This window comes from Gymnogyps californianus, chromosome 1 (assembly GCF_018139145.2).
Source record: "Gymnogyps californianus isolate 813 chromosome 1, ASM1813914v2, whole genome shotgun sequence".
NCBI classification, from domain to species: Eukaryota; Metazoa; Chordata; class Aves; order Accipitriformes; family Cathartidae; genus Gymnogyps; species Gymnogyps californianus.
The window spans coordinates 149,247,824-149,273,902 of NC_059471.1; the positions used below are offsets into that span (position 1 = coordinate 149,247,824).

The following is a 26,079-nucleotide window of genomic DNA, read 5'->3' on the forward strand; positions in this document are numbered from 1 at the left end:
TTCTGTAACTCCCCAAGGCCACAGCTGAGTCTGCAAAATACTGGACCCACACTTCACAAGAGATTACGTTTAACTCAGAGAGCTTGCAATCTTAGCAGATTGGACTAAGAGAAGGAAGTCTAGAGGTACTGCATGATTAATGAAAAGTAAATTCTAGTAAAATAGGCAGGTAGTTTCCCTTTGGGAAGAATTCAGTGTTCTCAGATTCCCAGTTTTTTCCTGCATCTTCAGCAAGTGTTATGTCAGGGAGTAACCTTGACAAGATTTCATCTGGCTCATGAGAATAATCTGTAGATTTTACAAAACAAGGTAGTACTGGGTGAAAATCGAGATGGGATCCTCTCTCAAGAGGAGCTTCTCAAGCCTTCCAGTAATTGCCAAAGTTGCTGGAAAAGGACACATTCATGCAGGCAAGGAGCAGTTCAGTGTAGGAATGTAATCTCTGATCATACAATTTTCTTTACAGGAGGCAGGCTGTGTCAAGGCTGAGGTAAATAAAGGACTCTGGCAGCTTTCATGCAACAGTTAAGCAGCCTGTCCTGTTAAGAAAATCAGTTCCCTTGAGATGATCTATATAATGTTCATGGCCCACTGACTCTTCCAAAGTAAAGAATCAGATTTTAAAATGTGTCCTATTTTGGATGTTGTTTGTGGGTTTTTAGCTGATCAGTTGATTGCATGAGAAGTTGCTCTTGGCTTTCAGGTAGCTCCCCTCTCTGGCTAGTAACATAGCTTTTTTTCTGGCAAATGCAGCCTCATCAGCCCCTTTTCTCTCAGTTGTGACTGGTTGCTGACTTTTGGCTCTGTGGGCCCAGATGCACTGACAAGGTAGAATGTCAGCTAATGGATAATGAGTGCACTCTGCAGCTATCTCCCACCAGCAAGCTACAAAACAGTCTGGGAAATACAATGTAATGATTTGAGAGAGGCACGTTTCCCCTCCAGAAGAACAATAGAGAATAAGCTTTAGTGTCTACAAGAACTGCATTGGAATAGACCTTGCCCATGCATGTAGCACCATATATATATGGAGGAAATGAGGGTAGGACAGCTTCAAATTTCCTTGTCCCTATTTATAGTTTCTTATTGTAGCTTCAAATGAATTGGTGTGAACTTTATAACATAATATGAGCAAGTTGTTCATCATCTGATCATGTTAACGATACCCGTATCTCACATTTACTTTCATCCCTTAAGTAGGTTTGTGAACTGTAATGCTTTTCCTTCTGACAGTTGATGGCTTCATGGTGCAGAAAGTTGACTATCAGTAGCACTTCTTCTATTTCACATTTGGTAATAAGTTTGACAGTGGCTTTGCAGCTAGCCAGATAAGTCTTCATGGCACCTTTTAGAAACAAAACCAATAGACCAAGTAGACCAAATGGTCTGTATAGAGCAAACTCCTAGAAATGCCCTGCTGAAGCTGGTAGTCGTTTGAGTTTCTGTATCATGTTCTCTGATGTAGAGCTGTTTTCTTTGCAAAGTGAAGTGGAAGGATGTGACCAAGCCTGCATCTCAAGTATAGGGATATATACATTAACTAGAGAAAGTGCTGGGAATATCCTTCCTACTTCTTTGAGATTTTTGAGGCACGGAGTGCTTGTCAAACTCACAGGACATCTTGGCTTGACCACATCTTTTTGCATTAAAGTTTAGGCAGATTTTCCATCTTTTCAGGTTTTTTTAACACAGTTGCACTGAGTCACTTACTCCCACTTACAGTTTGAGCTGTGATAGAATTGGTTTGATTCTCTGTGTACCAGTTATACTGGGTCTTCATGATGAGAAGGGTGATGATGATTTGTATTTTGAAAAACATACCTGAAAGATTGTATATGTTCACAAAATGCATATAAACAGATATCAGCTTGATTTTCAGTCCTCTTTTACCTTAGAGTGATTGCTGCCAGTCTTTCTCCCCACCCTAGATATTGCAGCATTGAAACAAGCATTATTTTTTTTTGATACACCCTTCATTTCATTTAATTATATGGGAATGATTTTATATTTCTTTTTTTGTTTTACTTTGAAAAGGCTGACAAAAACCACTTAAGATTGTTAGAAAACAAGAGGAATGAAATAATGTCAGATGGATAAAAAATTCTTGTTCTTTTTGTTTTCATTGGTTTTTTTTCTGCTTGTGGACTTTGCAGCTATGTTGGGGTATGCATCAGAAGAGAACAAGTTAAAAACAGCTTGTGAAAAGATATTTCTGTTGAAGTAGCTGAGCCTAGCTGATGGCTCTGTTGTGTATAAAGAGTTCCAAGTAGTACAAAAACTCTTCTTTTATGATTATTTTAATATATTCCTTCTTTGTTTTTCCTCACCTTGGTGTTCTTGCGTTACCCAGAGTCCTTTTGGTTTTTTACTGTCAGCCAGAGGTGGCAGAGCAATATTCCAGGTCATTTCCCCTGTTACTGTGAACTCAGGGTTGGGGAATGTAACACAGATTACAAAAATAGATTTGGCTGAGGTGGTATCACCATCTAGAGAGAATGAAATGAAACGTGAATCCCAGCTGAAAAGGCAGTCCAGTTCCACTAAACTTTGAAAATACTAACTCAACATAAGGCTTAGCAGGAGGAAATGGTAGAGACCACAGTATCCCTGGAAATGCAAGGTAGTGTTCCTGCCAGCCACCTGAGCAAGCTTCTGTGGTTTATACTATAAAGAAGCCCTGTAGTTCCAGCCGAGGGCACAGCAGCCACTTGCCCACATCATAGAAGGGTTCAATAACATTAAGGAAGAGAGAAAAACACTCCTGGCAGAGTTGTCTTTGAGATTTTATCTTTCTGGAGAGGGGTTGGAAATAAATGCCACTAATTATGGCAAGGCCTGTGTAGTTTTGTGTGAAAGACTAAGATGGTACTGAGTGAGTAATTGCTCTGAAAAAAAGGCTGTTAGGAATAAACTGAGAAACTACAAAGGATGGAGAAAGAAAATGAAAACTGTCTTGGAGGTCGAAACGTGTGAGGATAAAGTAAACGTTGCCAAAGTTAATGCTGGGTTAGACTTTGCAAAGGAAGGGAAAGCAAACAGCTGTATTCCTTAAGCATGTAAGGAAAAGCAAGGTAAGGGAAAGCAGAAGTGGGTCCACAGTGAAGGTGGGGCTGACATAAAATGCAATTGTACATATAGTCAGGCAATCAAATGAATACTTGGCCTCCAATTTCAGTTGGGACAATGGCATTGGACATGGGAGCAAAAGAAGTCAGTGTGTAGCCAGATTTGGAAATGGAAATTAACCCAGTGAAGCTGGAAGCAAAATGTAAATATTACTATACTGTAATGAATGGAAATAAAATTTGACCAAATAGTCTTTGTCTCAGAAGAGTGGAAGAATGGTACAATGAAATTGTGAGCTTTGTGGTAACAATTTGTGATTAAATCAAGCTATCCTGATGTACCTTGACTATCTAGTTCAGGGTAATACTGTGTGACCACTGGGTGACAGAAGTATGACCTGCAGGTAAACAATTCAAAAGAAAAGAAAAAAAAAAAAGAAAAAAGGTGATCTGAACAAGCACATATCAGTTGATCTAAACAGTAGATAAAACACCTTCTTTGAAGGAATAACTAAAGACTGCTAGTTCTGCAAGTGAAGTCCTTTGACCTTATGAAGGTAAGTGGTATAAAATGTGACATGGATTCACCAGAGACTGTGCCAGACTAGCTTGACAGCTTTTGTCGACGAAGTAACTGATTACCTCCATAAGGAAGATGTAGTGCATTTCAACAGTCTGGACTTCAGTAAAGCACCTGAATGCTGCCACATGGAAATAATTATTTAAACTGGATAAAATGAGGGAGTAGTACATGAAGTGTCAAGTAGCTAAGAAGTTGACTTAAATGAGAGATTAGAGGTTTTATTGAAAAAGGAAATAATGGGGTTGGATGTCATCTACAGACTGTGGAGTTTCACAAAAAATGATCTGGGTACTGATCTTTGTAATACTTTCACTAAGGTTACTGGCAAAAAAAAAGGAAAAAAATCTGCTAATGAAATTCATTGCTGAGGCAACATTTCAAACCCTCATCAATGCAGAGGAGGATAGGCACATCATACACTAAGAACTGCAAAATGTCGCAGACTGTAATATTAAAAATAGAAATGTAATAGTAGAAAGTACCAGGTCATGCACTAAGAAAGTGTTGAGAATTTTGGCTACCAACAAGGTGCTTATCAGTTGAAAGCAAAGAAGGAGAAAGATCTGAATATCAGTCAGTAAATAAAAGCCACCAGTGTTATGTGGCGTATAAATAGGCAAGTGTGTTCTCAGCGTGTATCAGATGAGAGATTTCTGGCAGGGTTGTATGTTAGGCTGGTAAGGCCTCATCTGGCAAGCTGTGTTCAATTCTAATCATGCAGGTTCTGGAAAGATTAATCCAAACTGGGACAGGTGCAGGGACCTAGGGGATGATCAGCACACTGAAGAGCTTATCTCATGAGAGGAAAGCTTGGCTTGTTTAGCAAAGCACAACAGAAGCTAGGAAAGATTGGGCTCTGTAAATAGTAAGCTGGGTAAGGGTAAACAGTGGCATGGTATTTAAGCTAAAGTACTAGAATTTAAAAAAAAAAAGGATGAATGCAGGTTAGAATTTAATTCATTGAGTGCCACAGTGAATGAAGCTCCTGTATACTTTTCTCCAGCTGCCTGGTTCACATATCCTTGCAATTTTCTGGCATTCATGGGATTTGTGCTTGCAAACATCTCACCTAGATTTTTCCCTGTGGTTCATTTAATCACAAACTCTGATTAAAAAGAAAATTAATTCACGTCTATAAAAAGTTTTAAAACTTGTTCCAAGTGGGCCTTCTTCATTCTCTTCCTCCCTCATCTTTAAGTAGTAATAATATTTTCTTGCTCCCTAACTCTGTAGACTTACCTTGACTGGTAACAATTTTAACATGCAGCAGGATTGCCCCATACCATTCCTATGTCTTGTAGAATATATCCAGTCTGTGGCCAGGCCTTCCCCAGTACTTGCTACACAGACTTCATTGCAGCTCTAGTTTTTGCAGCTAAAATGTCCCTATTTCCTCTCTCAACTAGGACATTTAACATTCTTTTTAGCATCTATTAGCCAAAACCACTAAGATTCCCTTTTGCAGTGTGGCTCCCCAGCAGGTTCTGCCAGTAGTGGCGAACAGGATAATGACATAAGGTATTCTCTCGCTTTATTTACCTCCCTCTGCCTCATGCCCCTTTTTCTCCCAATTGCTCAATTTTCTTAAAAAAATTACGGTTCTGACTGTTGCATTTATTGTTTATTCACTGGCTTATTCTTTAGGTTCTAATGTAAATGGGCTGGAAGAGCCCAGTCTTGCTAAGCGGCTGCGTGGCACACCTGAGCGGATTGAGCTGGAGAACTACCGACTGTCACTGCAGCGGGAAGAAGAACTGGAAGAGGTTCCTGAAGAGACGCTAGCAGAGCATAACCTGAGCAGTGTGTTGGACAAAGGAACAGAAGAGGATGTGCCCAGCAGGTTAGCACACATTGTCCGTAAGCTTTTTTATACCTATCTCAACAGACTTTCGCCTGCTTTTCCCTTAGCTTTTTTTTAACATATTATTTACCAAGTTGCCGTTTCTAAAGTTGTTGAAAATGTTCTGCATATGTACACAGGTATTTTACGCTGTAGTTTCTGTTCTTCTAAATAGCTTACTACTGTTCTTGGAAGACACCTATAGTACCACAATACCATGAAATTCAGTCCAAAGTTGGAAGGGATTTTTAAATTTTTTTTTTTAATTGTATCAAAGACAAATGAGTCTTTTGAGCAAACAGAACATGGATTCAAATGGGAGAGGGTTCCAAAGTTAACTTCTCTTCTGTATGTTTTGCATTACAATTCAAGAACACTTTTGGTTTAAAGATTCAAGCTTGACACAGATGTAATCCTGACTGAATGCTGATGCAATGCCTGAGAGATATTAATTTGAAGCAATAGTTATGACTGTTGAAAAACATGTTGTACCTTCACAAATTCCTCTTTATCTGCAAAAGATGTATAAGCACATCAGGATCCAAATATAGGCAGGTATTTCCTTACTGGAAATAGTTGTTGCAAGAATCATTGAGAGAAAATACTTGATGAAGAATGCTTGTGAACTTTATAGTCAATCACACACTTCTTGCAGAGTCTCAATCTCTTAATATGGTTTCTAATAATCTACTTTTCTTTGTAGCAATAACAACCCTTACCTTTTCAGCTCTCAGTCTGTCCAAGAGTCATCTTGAAATAAACTCAGAAAATTCTGTTACTGGTTTCCTGAGTCTTAGATCCTACAAATATATTCTATGTATGTGTTACCTAAAGGTATAGGGCTGTATGAGAAATTCCTTACTACATTTATACATGTTAAATTGAATTGGATTGGTGTGGTGAAGAATGCAGGAATAAAAATGTTTGTTAAATTGTTTACAGGATTAATGTAGTACAGAATCTTTCATTTATTTATCTGATAAGTTTGAAGATGCAGCATCTGAAAAGGAGTAACTTTTAGTAGCCTGAACTCAGCCTTGACAGAGAGTGTGTACATGTGGACTCATGAAGGTGTGGCTTTCATATAAGTGCCTGGCAATTACTAATATCTTGTACAGCTGTTTTCTCTGAAACCTAAATAATACTTTTGGATTGGTTTCTTAACATACTAATTTCTTTAGAAGATACTATTTTGACATTTTACATAATTGAGATCTTACCTAGTGCTCTGATTGAATAATCTTGAGACTATTTGTGGGAGATGCAAACTCTGTTTGCTTCACTCATCTTTCCTTTAGCTCCCTGCTCAGGCCTAGGAATTCTATCAACTGTGACAATATAGGCATTAATGATATTGAGGGGTTTTCAGTCCTCTAGCTCTAAAACCAAATTTACTAGTATGGAACATTATTATTATTGGTCTTGATTTCATTAAATCAGGACACAGTAGGCCTGCCCACTAAATGGCAGACGACTTCCAAAGGAGGAGAGTTAGTTAAAAAAAGTGGAGTTTTGGCATTTTGGCATGAAGCTGTTGGTCATCTCCAAGAGGCGTTTTGCGAGATTGTAGAGACTGAGGGCAGTACACTATTAGGTTAGCGAGCTCGATTTCCTCTCGTAGGGTGTTACGTTTAGCTCCCTTTGTCCTACATGCATTCCCCTAACCTGTATTAAAGTAAGTATTTCTGTCTGTAATAGACTGAATTGTATAATTTTGCATGTGAAAAGCAGTGTTTAGTGGGCAACTCACACTCTATGATAGAGAGGAAAGAGAAAATACATCAAATTCCGTGTCAGTTTGACTTGGAAAAATTTCTGTCCCAAATCCAAATATGGCAAGCAATTTACTCAGAGCATTGATAAGGCTGTGCAGGCCAAACATCAGAGAGAGAATTTTCTATATGATGTAGCTAGCGGGTATCCTCTGTTCAGCTCTACCCACTTCATGATAAGTCACAGAAAGACCGAAAAAAAGGGAAAAAGTCTGACCACTTTTTCGGCAACAAAAGAAAAAAGTTTGACTCCTGCAACAAGCCAGCCAAAGCCCTGATTTGATCATCTTCACTGTCTTGGTGCAGTGCTGCAGGGTTAGGAGCTGGCAGAGGAGATGGGAAATTCTTTGTTCCCTCCATGTCTTACGGAGCGATGGATTGGGCTTCAAGGTTCACTGAGGTGTTAGCTCTAAATCAAGCAGAGACCACGCATTTTGGTGCACAGCTTCCCATCCCGCACACAATCAGGAGTATGCACGCTGCAGGGAAAGTTTACAGAAAACAGTATTCAAAGTACATTTTTTCAAAAGAGTTAATCTTTAAGCTTCAAGAAAAGTCATTTAAGCAACTAAACCCTGGCTACACAGTTTTGAGGGGTGGAAAACCCTTCAGATGCCTTATTCATCGCCTTTAACTTGCAGTTAACTCCCAGTATGTCATCTGCAGTTTTGGTATAATACCCTGTGGCCTTTCGAAGGAGTGTCATAGGACAGCTTGTGCTGTAGGGGGTCTGTATGGCAAGGGAAGAGAAGAGGTTCATTTCCACAGTTTAGGTTTCGGTTCCTCTCCTCAGCACTAACTCTATGTAGGTACACCTTTTTAAGGAGATATTCAACGGCTTATACAAATTCTATAAAGCAACCTACTTTGGTCTTTGATCTCTGTTTTATAGGGAAAAAAAAAAGTTTCAGCTGTTGAATTAATTCCTGTGGCACAGAGTTGCCATGCTGAAAGGAATGCCCACTATACCAGGCCATCTCACTACCGTCTTTCAGCTTCTCATTTCTCAGTATTCAAAGGTCAAACAAAAAACAAGTTATAAATAAAAGCCAAAGAAGGTAAAGTGAGCTATGTGGTAAAGAATTTATGTCGTCAATATTACATGCGATAAGCCCACTGGTTGAAGAGCAGCAGCTTGTCCCATTCAGCAGTCAGGGCAACAGTTTGAGCAGCAGTGAAACTTATTGACAGCACATGAAAAATCTAGCATGCAGCACCTGTCAGGTTTATTTCCATACCAGAGAGTGGGAAGGTTAATCAGGGAGGAGGGGAACATAATTTTTTATCTCTGTGACAATATCTGCGTAAAGCCTTTGGAATATGCTTTGGTCTCCTGGAATATGCACCGAGTCCATGGCATGCAACAGTGTTTGTATTCAGTATTTAGCATGTGAAAACCAGGCAGCCTGTTAAAAATAAGTATTCAGTTTATGCTGTGAAAAAGTGGGTTGTAATTTGAGCAAAATAATGTTATATATATGCAGAACAGTGAGGAGAATTTAAGAGCCTATGGACAGAAGTATGTGACAATCAGAGCATGAAAAAAGTGGTGTTTTCCTTATTAGCTTTGCTATCAAAAATAGTCTCTCAGACAAGTAGATGAATAAAATTATGTAAATATGGTATGTTCATGTAGTGTTAGACTAATTTGAAGTTCTGCACCTGAATATGTTTATCTGCAATGTAAAAGAAAGAGTGCTGCCATATATCATTTTTTGGGAAACTGTCAGTTTGTCACATACTGTAATAAAACCTGTGTATGGGAAACAGAATTACAACAACTGTGCAAGTTATATTTTATAGACCTACATGAAATTTAAACGTCATTATTTTCAGCTTGTCAGTTTTCCCTCTCATCGTCTATATGGAACGGGTTCTGCCAAAGGCTAACTACTGTGATAGCTGTCATAAGGAAGCAGCAGAAGTAGAATACTGTTGTCAGATGATTCACCCGAACTTTAACCATTCACAAACAGTTTTCTCCTTCAATCCAGATAAATTTGGGCCTTTTAAGATTTATATGGGAAGCATCCAACTGTTGCTCTAATAAATGCAGTTCTTTTATGACAGTGATTTATTACGGAAAAACAAAGGAAGAGGACCTTTTCTTCCTGCAGATACGTTCTCTGAATGTGCTGCAGTTCACATTCATTTTCCAGTGACCAATGCAACCGTCTTTCTCCCCAGTACCTCTAGGTAGCCCAGCATGTAGGAGTGAGCTAGATTAAATGTCATTGTATAGGTGGTTACATTTCTTGCCCCTGCTGCTTATACTGAGGAACTATTAGAATTAGAGATGTCTACTAAAAAGCACTAATGATTTACTGGTTTGCATGTTTTAGACTTTGCTGTGAGAATAAGAAGCTCATTATTGTAATTATCCTTGCACTGCTTCCTACAGTTTCTTGCCACTATCTACACTGTGTACTTAATTGGATACATATTATAGTTCTGTCTGTGATGTAGAAAAGTGAGGAATTTTGTATTTATTTTTTTTTTCTCCACCTCTCCTTAGCTCACATGCTGTATCCTTTGGCCTGATAGTTGTGTTGTGTGTTCTTTCTGCTCCCAAAGCCTTCTGTGGTTCACCCCAGCAAGTGCCAAAAACATCTTAGCTATCCAACATGCTAGCAGTAGCTGCCATTATTGAAAGACGTGACCTTCTACCTTCTGACACTGCTAAGAACTATTGCACCACTTTATCCAAAGCAATGTGATATGAAGAAAGTAATTTCTTTCTGCTGTATTCAACTGTCACAAACTGTAACAATTAATGCCGCACAAATATTTGGACTTGGCTTCACAGGCACTTTTCTGCTGCTTCACCTTCTTTAAAAGAAGCAGGGCAAGGGCCATACTGCATCCCACATGTGATGCTGTCACTAAAATGCCTATGAAATATTGAAAGCAGAAAATTAGTATTATGGTTTCCATCGTATATTTTGGGCTTGTATGTATTGAAACAACTTGTCAGTGATCTAAGACTGGTCTAAAAAACATTAACTAGTTGTTTCTTTATCTTTTTTCCTAAACCCTTACAGTAGTTCGGAGTCTGAGATGGAAGAGGAAGATGAGGAGGAAGAAGATGAACTACTGCTGCCTCAGCAACCTCCTTCAGACTTAGGTGGTGTGCCATGGAAAGAGGCTGTGCGTATCCATGCCCTCCTGAAGGGAAAGAGTGAAGAAGAGATTGAGGCTGAGGAAAATAATGAGATTGAGGACAAAGAAGACGAGGAGGAGGAGGAGGAGGAGGAAGACGAAGAGGAGGAAGATGAGGAGTCAAGCGAAGGTTAGACAGATTGATTTGTCCTTCCTTTCTGCTAGACAGCAGGGAAAACTGAGTTGAGTATTTGCCATGCAGAATGAGAAAGATTTGCCTTTGAAAACTTTTCTTCTTCTTTCACTTCTTTATTGCTTTGATTTTTGAGGGAGTTATTGTCAAGGAAAGCTTTAGGTGGATCATTCTGGATACAGAAGATCTCTGCCCACAGGGCAGTTATAGCACTAGTACCAACATAATATGCTTCCCATACACTATGCCAACATGTGCAATTCACAGCTTTGTGACACTGTATTGTTTTATTGTTGCTTTTTATTATTATTGGGAATTGGATATGAACGTGCCCTTTGTTCTTTGGCAGCAAGAGCTGGAAGCATCGTGAAGACAGTGTTTTCAGTTTGCAGAGTGCCTGCTTCAAGGGTAGTGCCCTGTAACTGTCATCAGGGCATCCCAGTAGAAGCTGCTTGTAGCTCTCCTTCGTTAAAAGACGGCCTTGAGAAATCAGGGAGTTCAGGTGGTTCCCATTTTAGCTCTGAGGGATTTCTGTGGAAAATCTTAGGGAAAGGCTCCTTCCCCTGTGTTTGTCTCAGTCATCAAAATGCGAAGTTTGTGCTGAGAATGGCACGTTTCCAGTGTTTCACCACCATGCCAAATTTCTCGCTGATCTTGTCTTTGTCTTTGTACTCACATTTCCTTTTTGTGAAGACTAGTAGACTCCAAAGAGCTTCTTCGTAAAGGTCTTTGGCTGCCTAACGCAAGCAGAGGTCCAGTTTTTTGAGTCTTAGTGGCAGTTTTGTTGATGAGCTCAGCAGGCTGCTTGGCTACTTTTTCAACGTAGGAGCTGTATCTCCATAGCTGAAGTCTGTGGAAGTCCAGACTGCTTTTTAAGTATGGTAACATGCATGTTGTGTGTTTAGTCTGCTAAACCATGGTGTTCTTGGATGGACGTTGTTTCATTCGAGCAGTTTTCCTGTCATACACTTTGAATACAGTGGGAGTATGGGGAGTTGCTGGATTTCCAGACAGTCTCTCTTTCTGATTCTGTCCTTTCTCTTTCTCTCTCTCTCTCTCCCCCCATCACTTGTGTGTGTACATGCGTGTCTGGTGTTATATATGGATGTGTGGTTCCCTCTGCTGTAGAGGGGGAGTATTGCCCTTGGGAGAGAGAGCTGCAGCAAGGTCTCTGGCTTCAACGTCTCTCAAATGAAGAGGACACGGGTACATTTAAAGGTACCCGTATACCATCTCCACTTCCATTTCCCCAAAGGAGGGGGGAATGTTTTAAAGAGCAGGTCCCACATGAGAAGTTTCTGTGTTTTATTTAATTGCTTTACCAGCTCCCTAAAAACTGATTCGATAGCTGTTGTTATCTTCTTCTCCTTGTCCAAGTGCCATATATCAGGTCTGACATTGCCACTGATTTTAGGAAGAAGGTAAAGCTGCCAAGTACCTCAGGATATCTAGAAAGCCTGGACAATTTGCTACTGTAATGTGCATGAAAAGTGACCCCCATGTATTTAGGAATTTCATATTTGTTCCATACACACAGACTAGTTGCACCTGCGCAATATAGCAGATACATGGGACACATCAGAAGTACTGCCTTTAGATAGCCTGTGTCAGCAAACTTGCATTTTTTTGTTGTTGTCCTTTGTGAGTGTGTGTCTGTGGGGAGAGTCTGTGGGGGAAGCTAATCAAGCTGTGGTGATCCCTCAGGATTTTTCAGACAATAATATAATGGGCATAAAATTAATCTGACATTCCAGTTTAACTGGTTGTGTTATTTTCCATGATGCATTCTCTTGCACTTTATTTCTGATGGTTGGGGTTTTTTAAGCATTTGGTCCTAATAGCTTGTTAATCCCTTATTCCCTCAATGTGGTTCATTAGAGCCAGAATACATAAGAGGAAAATCCAAGTGCCTTCTTGCAGGTAAGAGGGCATATGCAGTTGTCAAACTGCATATTTTGCAGCTTATGGTTTTAACAACTGTAGCTTAGCTTCTGACTTTTTTTTAAAAAAAAAAAAAAAAAGGAAGAGGTGGTGTAATTTTTTCCAATTAACTTTTCTGATTGTAAGAATGAGAAGTATTAGTAAGATGGCTGAAGAGCATAACTGAAGAAGTTCCCCCTGTTGCAGTTGCTAGTGTGCTTTAGACCTGGCTCCTAAGGAGCTGATTTGCGGGTGGCTTCTCATTCCATTAAAGTTAAACATGGAGACTGCCTGCTGCTTATAAAGTGCTGGTAGGTGCTACGGTGGAACTGGAGGGGAAAGCTACCTTTCCAAATGTAAGTGCAATTAATGTCCAGCTTACTGCAAAGCTTAGCTGGCAGCCTTGAGGGAAGGCTACGCGCGGTGTCGTTTGAAATTCTCAAGCACGTAGACCTCAAGGAAATGTTAGGTTTGCCTGTTAGCCAAGCATCAGTCCTTCATGGCTGGCTGTGCTGCTATTTATTTTCTGCAAAAGGTGAGAAGGACCCATGTCCTGATCAGGACAGGCTCAGGCCTCTGTCTCTAGAGACTTGTGGAGTAACTGAGGGTGTGTATGTTACACTGGTCTAAATCCCAGAGAAATCCATTTTAAAACATGCAGATCATGTGGGACCTGCTCTTTCCGAGCCTTGCTGAGTGACTATATACTTCTCAGCCATTGCTGGCAAATCTAAACCTTTTAACACAAAATTTTGTGTGGCGATGCAAATGCTAACTCTACCCATCTTGGGGCCTGCATGTGAGTGCTTTGGTACAGAGTGAGAACAGCCCAGGTTCCTGTCCCTGCAGGATGTCCAGTAGCTCTGGTAGACCATGTGGTTGTGCTAATTGATACGAAAACTCTCTGATGAGGTGACAGAGACATAAAACTGCTAAATACTTGGCTAATCCCGCTCTGCATTTGAGTTTGTGCGTCTGAACCCTTTTCCCCTTTAATAACCAGCTAGTGATTCTGTTCTTCCTGCAGTTCCTTCTGCCTGTTTCTTCTGCAGTTTTAATGCCAAATCTCACACATAGTCATTCCTGAAATGGAAGTCCCAAACACTTTGTCATGTCTGGGGAAAACATGGCTGGGAGAGAGGAACTTCATTGAAACAAGACAGCAGGAAATAATGAGTGCAACTTCTAAATTCTGCTAATGTTTCTTGTTTCCTTCAAACACTAGTGCACCATATGAAAATCTTAACTGCTTTTGAGGTTCTAAACTGCTGAAACAGTGTTTTGCCCTACTCAGTGGTAATCCAGCTGTTGTGAAAATTGACTTCCTGCTTTATAAAGTAAGTGGGCATTTTCCTTTCAGGACGAGTCATTTGCTTTTGAAGACCACTCCTGCAGACACTGAACGCCTGTCCCCCATAGAATGAGTTATTTTATTATGGGTAAATAAAACCTGAGCTATAGTCCCATAGCAGATAGCAATAGAGACAGGGTCTATGAATATACCACCTCAGGGTAGATGCTCCCAAGGTGGGTATCCTGTAGCAGTTAAACAAGTTGCTTATCAGTTGCTTTAGGTGCCCATTGTTCCCTTTGACACTCCATAAGTAGCTGAGCTTTATGTAGGCAGGTAATTGAGGAGTAATGTAATTTGTTTTAAACAAATCCATTTGTGCAACAGGAAGTCCCTTCTGGGGCGGGGGGTGGGGGGTGGCTGTTAAGTCATAATGAAAATGCTGTTACTCTTCAGAAAAAAATTATACCCTTTGAACAAGTCAGTACAAAAGAGCAGGAGTAAACAACGTGGTGTTTTAAGTGCTAAAGTAAGTGTGCGCCCATGTGTGCATACACACACACGTGAAAATCTTGAGATCCATCATGTAATTTAATTCACAAAGAAATACGTACCCAGCATAGAAAGGAGTGCTTAACTCAATAGTAGGGAATGAAAGATCTTTTGTTTTGGTGCATCAAACTACAATGCAGATTGTCCTTTGCCTTTAACAGCAAGATGTCTTTGGCAATAATCATAATGAATAGGCTGAAGGAGCTGGAAATTTCTGCTAAATTGGTATTTACATACCACATACTGTTGGACACCCAGAGAATGTCTTTCATTTCAGCGAAGCTGCTTGCAATAGAGATAATCTACAATGAAGTTTTTAACAGCATCTCTCTGCCTTTGGAATGGCATTATTCAGCTTTGATGGGAAGTATGAGGAGCGCTGTATTGGTGTATGAGAGCACACACAATGCTGAGCTTTTTCTGTCTATCTTGCAAACTGATCTTAGCCAGTAATATTTTCTTTTCTTCTTTTCTTATTTCCTTTCCTATGATGTGTTACCTTTCCTTTCCACTGTTCTCCCATCTTTTTCTCCCTGTCCTTCATACACCCTGCCTACAACCTCGTATGCCATGCCTTCCTCCTGTTAGCTGGAAACCTTAGACTGCAGCAGATTGTAAATCCGGTTGATCCTCTGGAGATCCTGGCAGATGTGCACTGGACACACATCCGTGAAAAAGAGGAGGAGGAAAAAATGGTCCCAACCTCAAAGTCCTCCACCTCCAGAGGTAATCTCCCCCAAGCCCTGCACCGTCAGTTCCTGCATCACGGTTGCAGCTGTTTAACTCTGTTGCTTCTGCGCCCTTCAAGAGCAGTGTACTTCAGCAGGGGCAGCAGTGATTGAATGGAACTACTTTCAAATTCCACTGAAATTACACTTGGTTAAACGTTTTGCTTTTCAGGTCAGTGTCTACTTAAAATGACTGCTTTCTCAGCTCCGTAGTGGTGTGACTTCTTCTGACCTGTTTGTCTGCCTGCTTTGACTCCATAATGATTTTCCTCACTACACACATGATTTGATAGTGCTGGCAATGAACCCTCGGTAACTGACTTCAGGGATAGTAATAGAAGCTGTCATGTGCTTTTTGTGGCAGTGAGGATGCTATGCCTCTTCAGGGAAAGCTGAAGGGCTATGTTGTGTAGCTACTACAGCAAAGATTGAACAGGGTCAGCTTCTGTATTGAGTATATTTCTCTGCTGCCGCTTTTCAAAGTGTGTAACTGCGTCTGGTATTAGTAGGGAATGATGGGGTTCAAAGGGCTTGCAAATCCGATCAGTGGTGGTTTTGACTCCCTGTGTTTAAGATTTGACAGTGTATCTATTTTTTAAACTGAGGTGTGACCTTTGTGAGTTGCCCGTTACTTAAAGGAAAACTTTGAAGGGGGAAAATGCCAATAGTCTAGCTCTCTTGTAAGCTCCTTCCAGCAGTCCCTGCTGACTTTATTCTAGGCTATATTACAGCGTGTCTTAAGGTAAGTATGTCATAGGTGCTTTACCTATGCAGAAGCCTAGGCTTAATAAAAGTTAACCATGCAGGTGATGAGTAGTGGTCTTCTCTCAGAGTCTGTAACCACTGTGCCAGAATTGTAGAGGGAGTAAGTATGCTGTGGGAAGGGGTGTCTTTTACAGCAAATGTGAAATTAAGTTAATGCCTGATCTCTATTAAAAAAGCCTAGGGCTTTACCTCATGTTGCCTGATCATATTCCATTATGGATAATTATCTTTTCCTCATAGTTCTAGATGTTTGGGGTTTTTTTTTAATCCTGGTCCAACTTGATACACAGGTCCAGATGAGTTTGGCTACACTTCTAATTGCAGTTTGTAGAATGCACTGGGATTTTCTGGTGTGAAATCTGCTCCCTACAAATAAGAGATGGGTATTTTCTTCCCACTGCAACCACAGAAATAGACTGTGGTCAGCCATCTGTAGCATTCAGTATTGCTGGAGTAGTTGCTTAACATTTAAAAATGCTAAGTAAAAAATGTTAACACAGTTTTTTAAGCTTACTACAGTTCAGGTTACTTTAGCTTCTGCTTCAGGGTCTGTATCGCTATAGTTTCCAAATTTTTCTTTTGTATTTTATAATTCCTACTTTTCCATAGTGTATTGGTACAGCTGCCAGCAAAAGATGATCCTTCCAAAATTGGTTTTATGGTCTTTCCAGCTTCCTTTGGGAAGGAAGGCAGTATTTCCTTTCCTTCCTCTAAAACTGGGGCAAACTAGGACAATCCTGATCAATAGATTAGCTGCTTCAATTACTTTGTCATACAGTACAGGTGTGCGCAGACATATCAGCAGTGTGGCTTTTTAAAGGGCTGTTGCCAATAGGTATTTATGGTGGATATGCTGTAAGTTTTCAACCTGAGTTCAATAGACAAATATGTTCCTGGCTGAGCTGTATTCTGTGCTACGAGGTGTTTGGAGAGCCCATCAGTAGCAGCAGCGACAGGGTTTGACGTGAAAGCCTGGGATAGCGTGACAGTACACAGAAGCCACTCTCATTCTGCTTTGGGCTCTCTTCTTTGTCTGCTGGCATTCACACCCGGGCAGCACAGGTTCTGAGACGCCTGTTATGACTGCCCCTCTCTCGTTGCTCAGCTCTTTCATCTCTTAGTTTCCCTCCTCTGCAGAGTTTCAAGTGGAGGACAGCAGCAGCAACCTGCTGGTCAGATGCGGTGTTTTTCTCACTATGCTGTTCGTATTTCCTCTAACATTACAGATCCTAAAGGAAGATTAGGCCCCTGACATTTGTATGTTATCTTGATTTAAATCCCAAGCCTGGAATTGGTTGTTTAACATCTCATAAGTTTTATTCCTGTACTTGCTACTGAAAAATTTCCCTTTGTCACTCTTCTGTTTTAGACGCTTACTGATGGTCTAATTTTGATTTCTTACAATTTATTGTTTTTTAAATTCAGCATCCGACCTTCCCTCCGTACGCCATGAGGCGGTACAGGCGTGGCTGGAGACGGTCCCTGGAGGTAGTTTGGTGATGTTCTATGTATTCCCATGCACAATAACCCTGCCCGTCTCTTCTCCATGCCTTCAGCAGCTGAGCTGGTACTTTAACCCTGGAACTTACGGCCCTGTCGCTACTGCATGACTGGACATGGAGGGAGGGAGGAAGGGGAAGTGTGCATGCACGCCTTGCTCAGACAGTCCATTCTTGCATGAACTCGACATTTGTTGTAACCCTTCTGAAGGCAGGCCAAACAGAGAGGTTATCTTGGGTGGAATAAAGTAGAAGGAGGAATCTAGCTGAGTGCTTCGATTTGCTTTGTAAACTGAAGACTGGACCAGTTATTCTTTCCCTAGCTCCTTGACTAAAAGAACATGGGGCTTTCTTGCAGTCAAAAGATTAAGTGACAGAGAGTGATTAAAGCAATTGCAGTTCTCTGTAGCAACTGCAAACTCTAGTTATCTGGTGAAGAAAACAAGAAAGAAGAATAAGGTTGAAGCTGGGATCTTTAGGAATAGTGATGGCTGTTGTGTCTCCTTTGACTTGGGGTTCATGTAATTCAGGAAAGTCTCAGGAAAGTTGAAGGATGGTAGAGCTCAGCTGCTTTTCTTATGTGGTCCTCTAAGCTTGTTACAAAACTGATGAGCATGAAGATTCTGGGATTAGAGTAAGGGAGTAAATTTGTGTAAAGCGGTGAAGGTATCTAAATTAGTGGAACAGCACTAGTTTGTGGCTAGGAAGTGGATCTACAGCTAAGTTGCTTTGGCATATCGGAATAGCTAGCTTGCCTATAAAACTTTGCTTCTGCTGCTGCTTTGGCAAGGCAGCAGTGTCTACAAGATGTCTGCACACAATGCAGTCTGCTCACGGCTGCTAGCTGATATGAACCAAGTGCTGATCCCAGTTTCTGGCTGCCATAGTGTGTAGCTTCATAGTTACTGTGTGACAGCTTTTGGCCTCTTGCTCTTTATCCTAACTGCATATACGTATATGCACAGTATATGTATAATATAACCAGCCACCTGCAAGCTCTCCATGTCCCTCAAAATGGGATCCACCCTTGCACCAAGTAGTTACTTATTTATGCATCTGTAATCTTCTGTTGAGTTTTGCGTACCAACCTATTTAAGAGTTGATTTTCTCCTCTCTCTCCAACACTCCCTATGTGTGTCATGTCAGTTCATGGTTTCTGGATCTGAAGACACATATACATAGTGGTATCAGATATTCCTAACATCAGAGTTACGTTTTTGCAAGTTTTGATTAAGATTACTCACACTTGCTGCTACCATAAAACCATCCCATGATGTTATTATTTCCAAAGTAACATAAGCTACTGCATACCTAAGCACCAATCAGACTGGGGCACAGTTTGGTTTTGTTCAGTAGATTTGTAAATGCCCCTGTGGGCAGTCCAGCCTTTGCCATATGATTCAGTCTCCTACGCTGAACATCTGTAAGATTCTGGATTTTATAAGCCTCTGACGTAAGGGAATAGGCCAGTGCTTTATCACACATAAGTGTAAGTGCCTTTTCACAGTAGCTGACAGAAAATAAACTAGCCCATATGTTTGTCTGTCTTGATACTACAGAGGGGAAAACCATGGAAAAAGAGAAATTCTTAGGTTGAAGGAAGACAACAAACCACCCACGGAAGGCTGTGTTTTGAAACAAGCAAAAACCTGTATTAGAGAAAGAGGAGAGGCTGCAAGACCTCGATTTTAGGCAGCGTTGGTTTGTTTTCAAGATTGTCTCAATTAACAATGCTAGCATATAAATGGTTCCAAAAGCCACATTGTCACTAGTAAACAAAAAAGATCAGGGCCTGCTCCCTGACTCACCGGAAAGCTGGCACAGCATGATTTGCTCCCATATGGCTGAACTTTTTTGCCGTCCAGAATCAGGGGGCTGCGTCCGGACTGCCTGTTGGAAACAGCCTCTAGCCCTACCATGGGAACTAACTGCTGGAAGTCATGCCAGGAGCCCTCCTAAAGATGACAGTATGACACTGTATGCATTCAGGTCTAGAGACTTGCACTGCTTAGTTTACTGGTATAGGTGCAACCAAGAAGGTTATAAATATATCTGTTATCATTGTCGTAGGACCATATCCTATGTGTATAATTAGCAAACATTGTGCATAATAATACATGCTGATTGTGTACGCATTTGCAGTAGGATATACAACAGAGTTAAATGTCTGCATGTTGTTGGACACGAATTAATGCTAACTCACTGCACAAATCTAAAAATGTAGTTGACTGACTCTACTGTGGAAAAAAACCTGGAAGTGCTCGCTTCCTTTTTTTTTATACTTAAATTATGTTTTATGAAAATGCTTAACAACAAAAAAAAATAAGCAAATCATCCATAGCACTAGAGATGGGACAAGGTGTCATAAGGTTTAGGCTTTTTTAAAAAGTATCATTTAATAATGAAATTTAGACCCCACAGTTTGGTCTTGTCTCTCCTCCTGTAATTAAATCCTGTCACAAGTAGTAATGTCAAATGCCCTTTTCAAAGTTATAAATTCAAGAATCTTTGCTTTATTTTGACCCAGCAATCAAATTATGATCTGTAACAGAAAAGAAAGTTTTGAATATGTCTTTTTATTTACTTAAAAATATCTGAATTAATTTGTGTCCTAGTTGCTTGTACAATGTATCAAGTCTCTTAGATCCTTTTACCAAAGACTACTGTAGCTGCACAGAGTTAAACAGTTTCCAAACGTAATAATGATCAATCCCAGAGCTAGACTCTGTCTGACTTACACCCTGAAAAGCCTGTTTCAATTTCAAGATGAACAGTTGTGGTACATTGTGAGATTTCAGTTTTCACCTAATACACATATGCTATGAAGTGATGGTAACTGTTCTGGTGTGGTAAAGAAGAAAAAAAAATCTTCCTGGAAGAACAGTAAACTTTGTTTTGGTTTGATGTCCTCCCAGTCCCCTTCTTGTTTAATTTTTCACAAGGCCTGTTGCTCAGAAAAGCCTTGGTTGCTTTCACTGCAAATGCCTTGGAGACTCCCCAAGGGCAGGCATTCCTTGATTTGTTGACGTCTGAAAGTATCATTTCACCATAGATGTCTTTCCGGGTGACACGTTTCAGGATTTCTTGTTTTGGCAGTAATTAATATCTCCACTATAAACTGTTGGTACAGTTCAATGTAGAACCTTTTCACTGTATAGTTTGTTTTGGTTTGTTTTCTTTTTTTCTCAATATTTGAATATATTCTAGCTCCATGTGAGGATAATGATGTGGAGGACGAGCTGGGCACAGAGCCTGCAGACACAGAAGGGCAGGCAGGTGAAGAGGGAGACACGGGTGCAGAGCTGGATGACGGTAGGGTACCACTGTGCATCATTTAAACCTGTTATGTGAACGGAATTGTATTGGCAGAAAATACTTTGTATGAGGGTACTTAAACCTGATCTTATTTTTAGTGATGTAAGTGTTTTTTTTCAAATAGTCAAGAGGGAGCCAGGAGTGAATAACAAAAGGAAACAGAAGAACCTCAATGCCATGGGTTGTAGAATAAATTTCTCATGTCTTCTCACCATCTGCTAACTAGAGAGCTTGGTCTTGTGTCTGTATTCAGTACTAATCCTGCTGAATAACAGAAATAGAAGTAAATTTGTGAAAAGTCCACAATATTATGCCAAAAATCTTCCCTTGCTAGTGTAAAATGAACTGCATATGCCAGAAAACATTGAAAAATTTCCAGAAAACTGGTAAGATATGACTTCAATTACTACTTTATTTATCTGTACTAATAGTCCATAATGTACTGCTTAAATGACTCTGATTAGCACACAAAAAAGAGTGAAACATTTAGGTGTTCAGGTTATGAAAATAATTAGCACCGTGTGAATAGAAAGAAAGGATTATGAAAGATTTTAAAATAATAAACAGATTTTCTGATGGACTTGTATCCAAGATCTCTTGGTTTTTTTCCCCTGCCCCATCTGTGATCAGATGACATCCCATCTGATGCAGAAGCGGAGTTTCGCTTACATCAGGGTGGCGTAGAAGAGCCAGAACTAAAAGTCTCTGAAGATGAAGAAGATGAAGGAGCAGAAGGTGCTTCTTGCAGTGTGACAGAAGGTAATAGCTTTCCCATCAGTGTTGGAATGATTGTAATTGCATTTGAGATAGTGTATACATTTATTAGATTTAAGAGAAGACAATCTCATGGATTTGAACCATCTCACTACTCTCAGTGGCAAGGTATGTGCTTGCATTAACATTTTGAGAAGAATGTTCTGAATCCATTAGTTACAGCTTCCTAAAGCATAAGAACCCATCTAACTGCTTTTTCTTGCAGAAGTTTTTATGTTAAACAGCTTGTACCATTTTGGACATGTAAAAATTTTTGCCTAAGTTCCAGATGTCCAATCTAGAATTTGTAAAAAGCTGAGAAATTCGTCACTACTTGCTGTGTGTAACATTAAAAAAATAGAATATTAGCTGTCTCATGTGTTTTTGGAAACATTTTTGCTTTCCCTAGATCTGTGCAAGCCATCCATCCCTATGCAGTCATCTAGTGACAGTGTTCTTCCTCTGTCTCCAGTTGATAGTCCCAAAGCAAAACAAGCAGAGGTAAGAAAAGGAATCTTTGAAGTTTTCTACTTACTACCTGTAGTTCAGTAGAACAGTTTGTTGGATAAACTAATGAGGACTGACAGCAGTGGCTTTCCTCCTTTCCTGTCTCTATAATTTATGTTGATCTTCTTGAAATCTGACTTCATTTAGACTTAAAAAATAATGTACTATCTTTCTTTCCTATCTTCAGAGTGTAGTGGCTCTGTCACAGTCACACAAGCTCCCATCAGAAAGCCCCAAAAAGAATTGTACAGGATATTTTAATTTCAATGTGCAGTTAACAAGAGATATATATAATGCATGAGGGGAGCCGTAAGTAAGGTGTTTCCTGTTTATCCTGGTTTGGCTATCTTTTCTGTACCAAAAGCGGATTCTGTACAGTTGCAATTCAGAATTATATTTGTATTACTTACTAGTAACCAAAGCAGTGCTTATTTATTCCAGAGTAACAGCATAGTTCAGCTTAAGGAATTGAGACATGTCAATGATGTACTGTCATGTTGTCAGCCCTGGAGTCAGCGTGCAAGCATACTGTGGTGTTTCCAGCTACTGGTGTGTAAGAGCAAGAAGTACATGACCCTTCAAATGTTCAGTTCAAGTTTTTCCCTCCCAAGTGTTTGTTTTTAAGGAATTACTAAAAGATTAGACTTTATCCTAGAGAGTTTTGTCATAAACCAGTTTATTTTTAGAATGGACACATTATGGGATAAGGCTGGCTTGCCGACAGCAATTGCTGGCAACATTCACTTTCTATTAAAATTAAGGGGGTTTTTTTCAGGACCATCTAGTGATTCTGTTAAACATCGTTACTGTTTATATCAGGACAGTGCCTAAATGCAGTACTCAAGACCTAGGTGTTTAATATGTGTCATACAAGCACACAGATAGAGAGGTTCATGCTCTGATGGTCATGTGTCAGTTAAACCAAACTGTCTGCATTCAAAAGAAAGCTGGTGCAAAAGATGTCATTGGAAAAAACAATACCAAAACTCAACAAGGGGAGTCTACTGCCAAAGGGTTATATTGTAAAACAACGAATTGTGCTACTGAGTGCTACGGCAGTCTGGATGTAGGAAATGAAAACCAAGACTTCTCAGACCGTTAAGGGTCAAGGGAATTGCAGCCTAATTTACTCTTAACAGAGAAAGTACCCCTTGCTTTAAGAAAACATTACAGCAGATGCTAGCCAGCAGAAAGTGCTGTATTGATCAGAGCTGGAGAGACTTGCATCAAATCTGTCTGAGGTAAGGGAACACCACAATACAGAGTTGGAGATTCAAAGGGAGAGCGGGAAAAGATAGAAACAGATTTCTGGAATTTAGTTTAGTGGTTTTTCTTCCAAAAATTAAATTTTGGAAGAATTTAATTTGCCTTGTTGTCATCTACAAAGGACAGTTTATACAATGGGGCAGAAAAATGAACCATAGCTGATGAGAAGTCCTAAGTAATGTTCCAGGCCTGCGAATGGGATGCCACGTTTTCGTATTTTGATATTTGGATGGTTTTGTTATTGCTAACTTTGTTAAAAGCAAAAGAAATGGAACAGTATTCTACTGTGCCCAGTGACTATTAATATTTCCCTTTTTCATTTTTTGTAGCATGTAAAAGATCCCCTGGCTGAAGTATCCCATGCAATAAAATCTCCAGAGGCACGCTTTTTTCCTGAGCCTTTCATTCTTGAAGAGGGACCAAAGGATGAAATTCCCAAAGACAGGAAAGTTAAGAGCCCTTTGGTGCCACCATCTCCAGTGTTATCCCAGCCGGTTGCATCACCAGAAGCCATTGCACCTACACCATTAGCAGAGTCTCAGCCAGCAGCACCAACACTGGCTTCATCCCCAACATCTGCTCAAATGCCTATCTGTTCCCAGCCTTTGCCTTCTGCCGAAACATCCATTCCATCCCCAGTGGAGCCTCCAGTATGTTTCCAACCTGTCCCAGCCTTAACGTCTACTCCTTTAGCCCAGCTGGTCCTTAGGAGCCAGAATAGTGAGGTGGAAAAACTGGGGAGCCCTACTACTGCAGAAGAAGCCCTGAAACGGAGTAACCTTGTAGAAGAGTTCTGGATGAAGAGTGCTGAAATCCGGAGGAGTTTAGGGCTCACCCCAGTAGACAGAAACAAATGCTCAGAGACGAACTTTACTGTATCTGCCCTTGAGACAACTCCTCTGAAGACTTTTAATAGCGAGAATATTTCAGGGGATGAAAGGATCCATCTTGTGAAACCCCAGCCTGCCCCAAGAAGACAGGGACTGTCCAAGTTAGAAAATGAGCAGATTTCTCTGCTCACTCCAAAATCTCCATCAGAAAAAGAGCTAAAGAGTTCCAGTGAAGTAAGGAGAGATGTATCCAGCAGTTCTGGACTTGGCCTTCAGGAGAGCTCGTCTAACATGAGAACTATGGCTAGCCAGAGCTTCAACACTTCTGACTCTACCATGCTTACTCCTCCATCAAGTCCACCACCACCACCACCTCAGGGTGAAGAACCAGCCACTTTGCGTAGAAAGAGGCATCAAGCAGTCTGGCAGAATGAGGTTGAAGCCAGGTCACCTCCAACACCAGCATCAACACCTCCTGCTCCCCCAAGCCGTGAGCTGACCTCTGCTGCCAAAGAGTCAACCCAGGCCAAAAAAGACGATGTGCGGAAGTCTTTTGCAGAGAGTGTGGATGAGATTCCATTTGCTGATGATGTAGAAGACACATACGATGACAGGACAGAGGACTCAAGCCTTCATGAGAAGTTCTTTACACCTCCTACCAGTAGGCCAAGGCCAGAGAAACCACTTCTTTTGCCCTTGGTCAAAGAAAATGGTGGTCCACCCTCAATGGAAGGAGGGGTTAACCAAAAGAAGAGAATGTTGCCTGAAATTTCTGCGGAGGCCAAGGAGCTTGCAGAAGAAAGAATGAGAGCCAGAGAGAAGTCTGTCAAGAGCCAAGCACTGCGTGATGCCATGGCTAAACAGTTGTGTAAGATGAAAGATATGGAGATGGCTGCAGCTGCTGCTGCTGCTGGGGCCACAAGGGCACGAAAGGCATCTTCTATGCCCTTGAAGACCAAAGAGTTGTTTTATGACTCTCCAAAGCATCTGGCCTTGAAAATAGCAGAGGGATCCACACGAAAGCATGATGCTGCTAGTGAGAAGTTCTCCACTCCTGCTGCTGATGTGACTGGACCTGAAGGGTCTGTCACCTCTTCAGAAGGCTCCAGTGGGAAGAGTAAGAAAAGAACTTCTCTCTTCTCCCCTCGTAAGAACAAAAAGGAGAAGAAATCAAAAAATGACAGCAGGCTTTCCGACAAATCTAGTGGTGGGACAGAGGAAGCAACAAAACCTAGGTCATTATGGAAGTCTGTTTTCTCTGGGTATAAGAAAGACAAGAAGAAAAAGACTGATGACAAATCCTGCCCAAGTACTCCCTCAAGTAGTGCCACTGTGGATTCTGGCAAGCACAAAGCTTCTCCGTTGGTTACAGCTGCAGGTATAATAGATATGTGTCTCTGCACCATGTACTTTTCCTACAGCTAGGTATCCTTGAAAGTAAGTTTGGCTTACTTTGTCATTCAGCTACTCTGCTGAATGACACTGCTCCCCAGTGTCAAATGGGCAGATCAAAATAAGTGCTAGCAACTAAAATTGTATGTTTGCATATTGACAGAATTAGTTGATATGCCACTGAAAAAAATGGATCCTTAAATAAAAGCTTCACTGTCGATATGTACAAGGCACATCTGTTTTCTGCCTTAGACTAATTTGAGAAATAAGCAGGGTTTGTTGGAATCAGTTGTTTGTGACATTTCATCTCTATTTTAAGTCTGATCCTCATCTTTTCCTTGAGTGGTCTGTTCTCTTTCTTTCAACCTGGCTCCGTGGATGCTGAAGACTGCAGAGATGCAGTTACTCTTGTGTTCTCAGTGATCTGGCAACTGTCGTCTGATCTATGAATTGGGGATTCTGCAGCCTCATGTAAATGTCTCGCATGCCATCAGGTGCAGGCGGAAATGTTTAGTGGCAACTTGTGATACAGTAAATAAGTTAGCCATAAATGTGATTGAAAGCGAACATGTTACGTTTCTCTGGTCTTGTACAAATAGCCAAAATAGTGCCAGGTGCTGTCATCCAGGTGCTGTATCTATCCTAAGAGCATTGATACAGTACAAAGGGATCATCATTACCATTATTTTTAACAGCGTTTGCAGAAAGT

At 40.6% G+C, this 26,079-nt stretch overlaps 1 protein-coding gene across 2 annotated transcripts in view; it reads left to right on the forward strand.

Annotated features, from left to right (window-relative positions):
* The window catches only part of MICAL3 (microtubule associated monooxygenase, calponin and LIM domain containing 3), a 110,127-nt gene that overhangs the window by 54,389 nt on the left and 29,659 nt on the right, over positions 1-26,079 (forward strand). For both annotated transcript variants that reach the window (XM_050915618.1, XM_050915619.1), the window contains exons 25-33: positions 5,293-5,488; positions 10,302-10,549; positions 11,681-11,770; positions 14,904-15,041; positions 17,234-17,296; positions 20,515-20,619; positions 21,253-21,381; positions 21,785-21,876; positions 23,478-25,356. In XM_050915618.1, the coding sequence (XP_050771575.1) occupies positions 5,293-5,488; positions 10,302-10,549; positions 11,681-11,770; positions 14,904-15,041; positions 17,234-17,296; positions 20,515-20,619; positions 21,253-21,381; positions 21,785-21,876; positions 23,478-25,356 (2,940 nt within the window). The remainder of the gene's footprint in view (positions 1-5,292; positions 5,489-10,301; positions 10,550-11,680; positions 11,771-14,903; positions 15,042-17,233; positions 17,297-20,514; positions 20,620-21,252; positions 21,382-21,784; positions 21,877-23,477; positions 25,357-26,079) is intronic.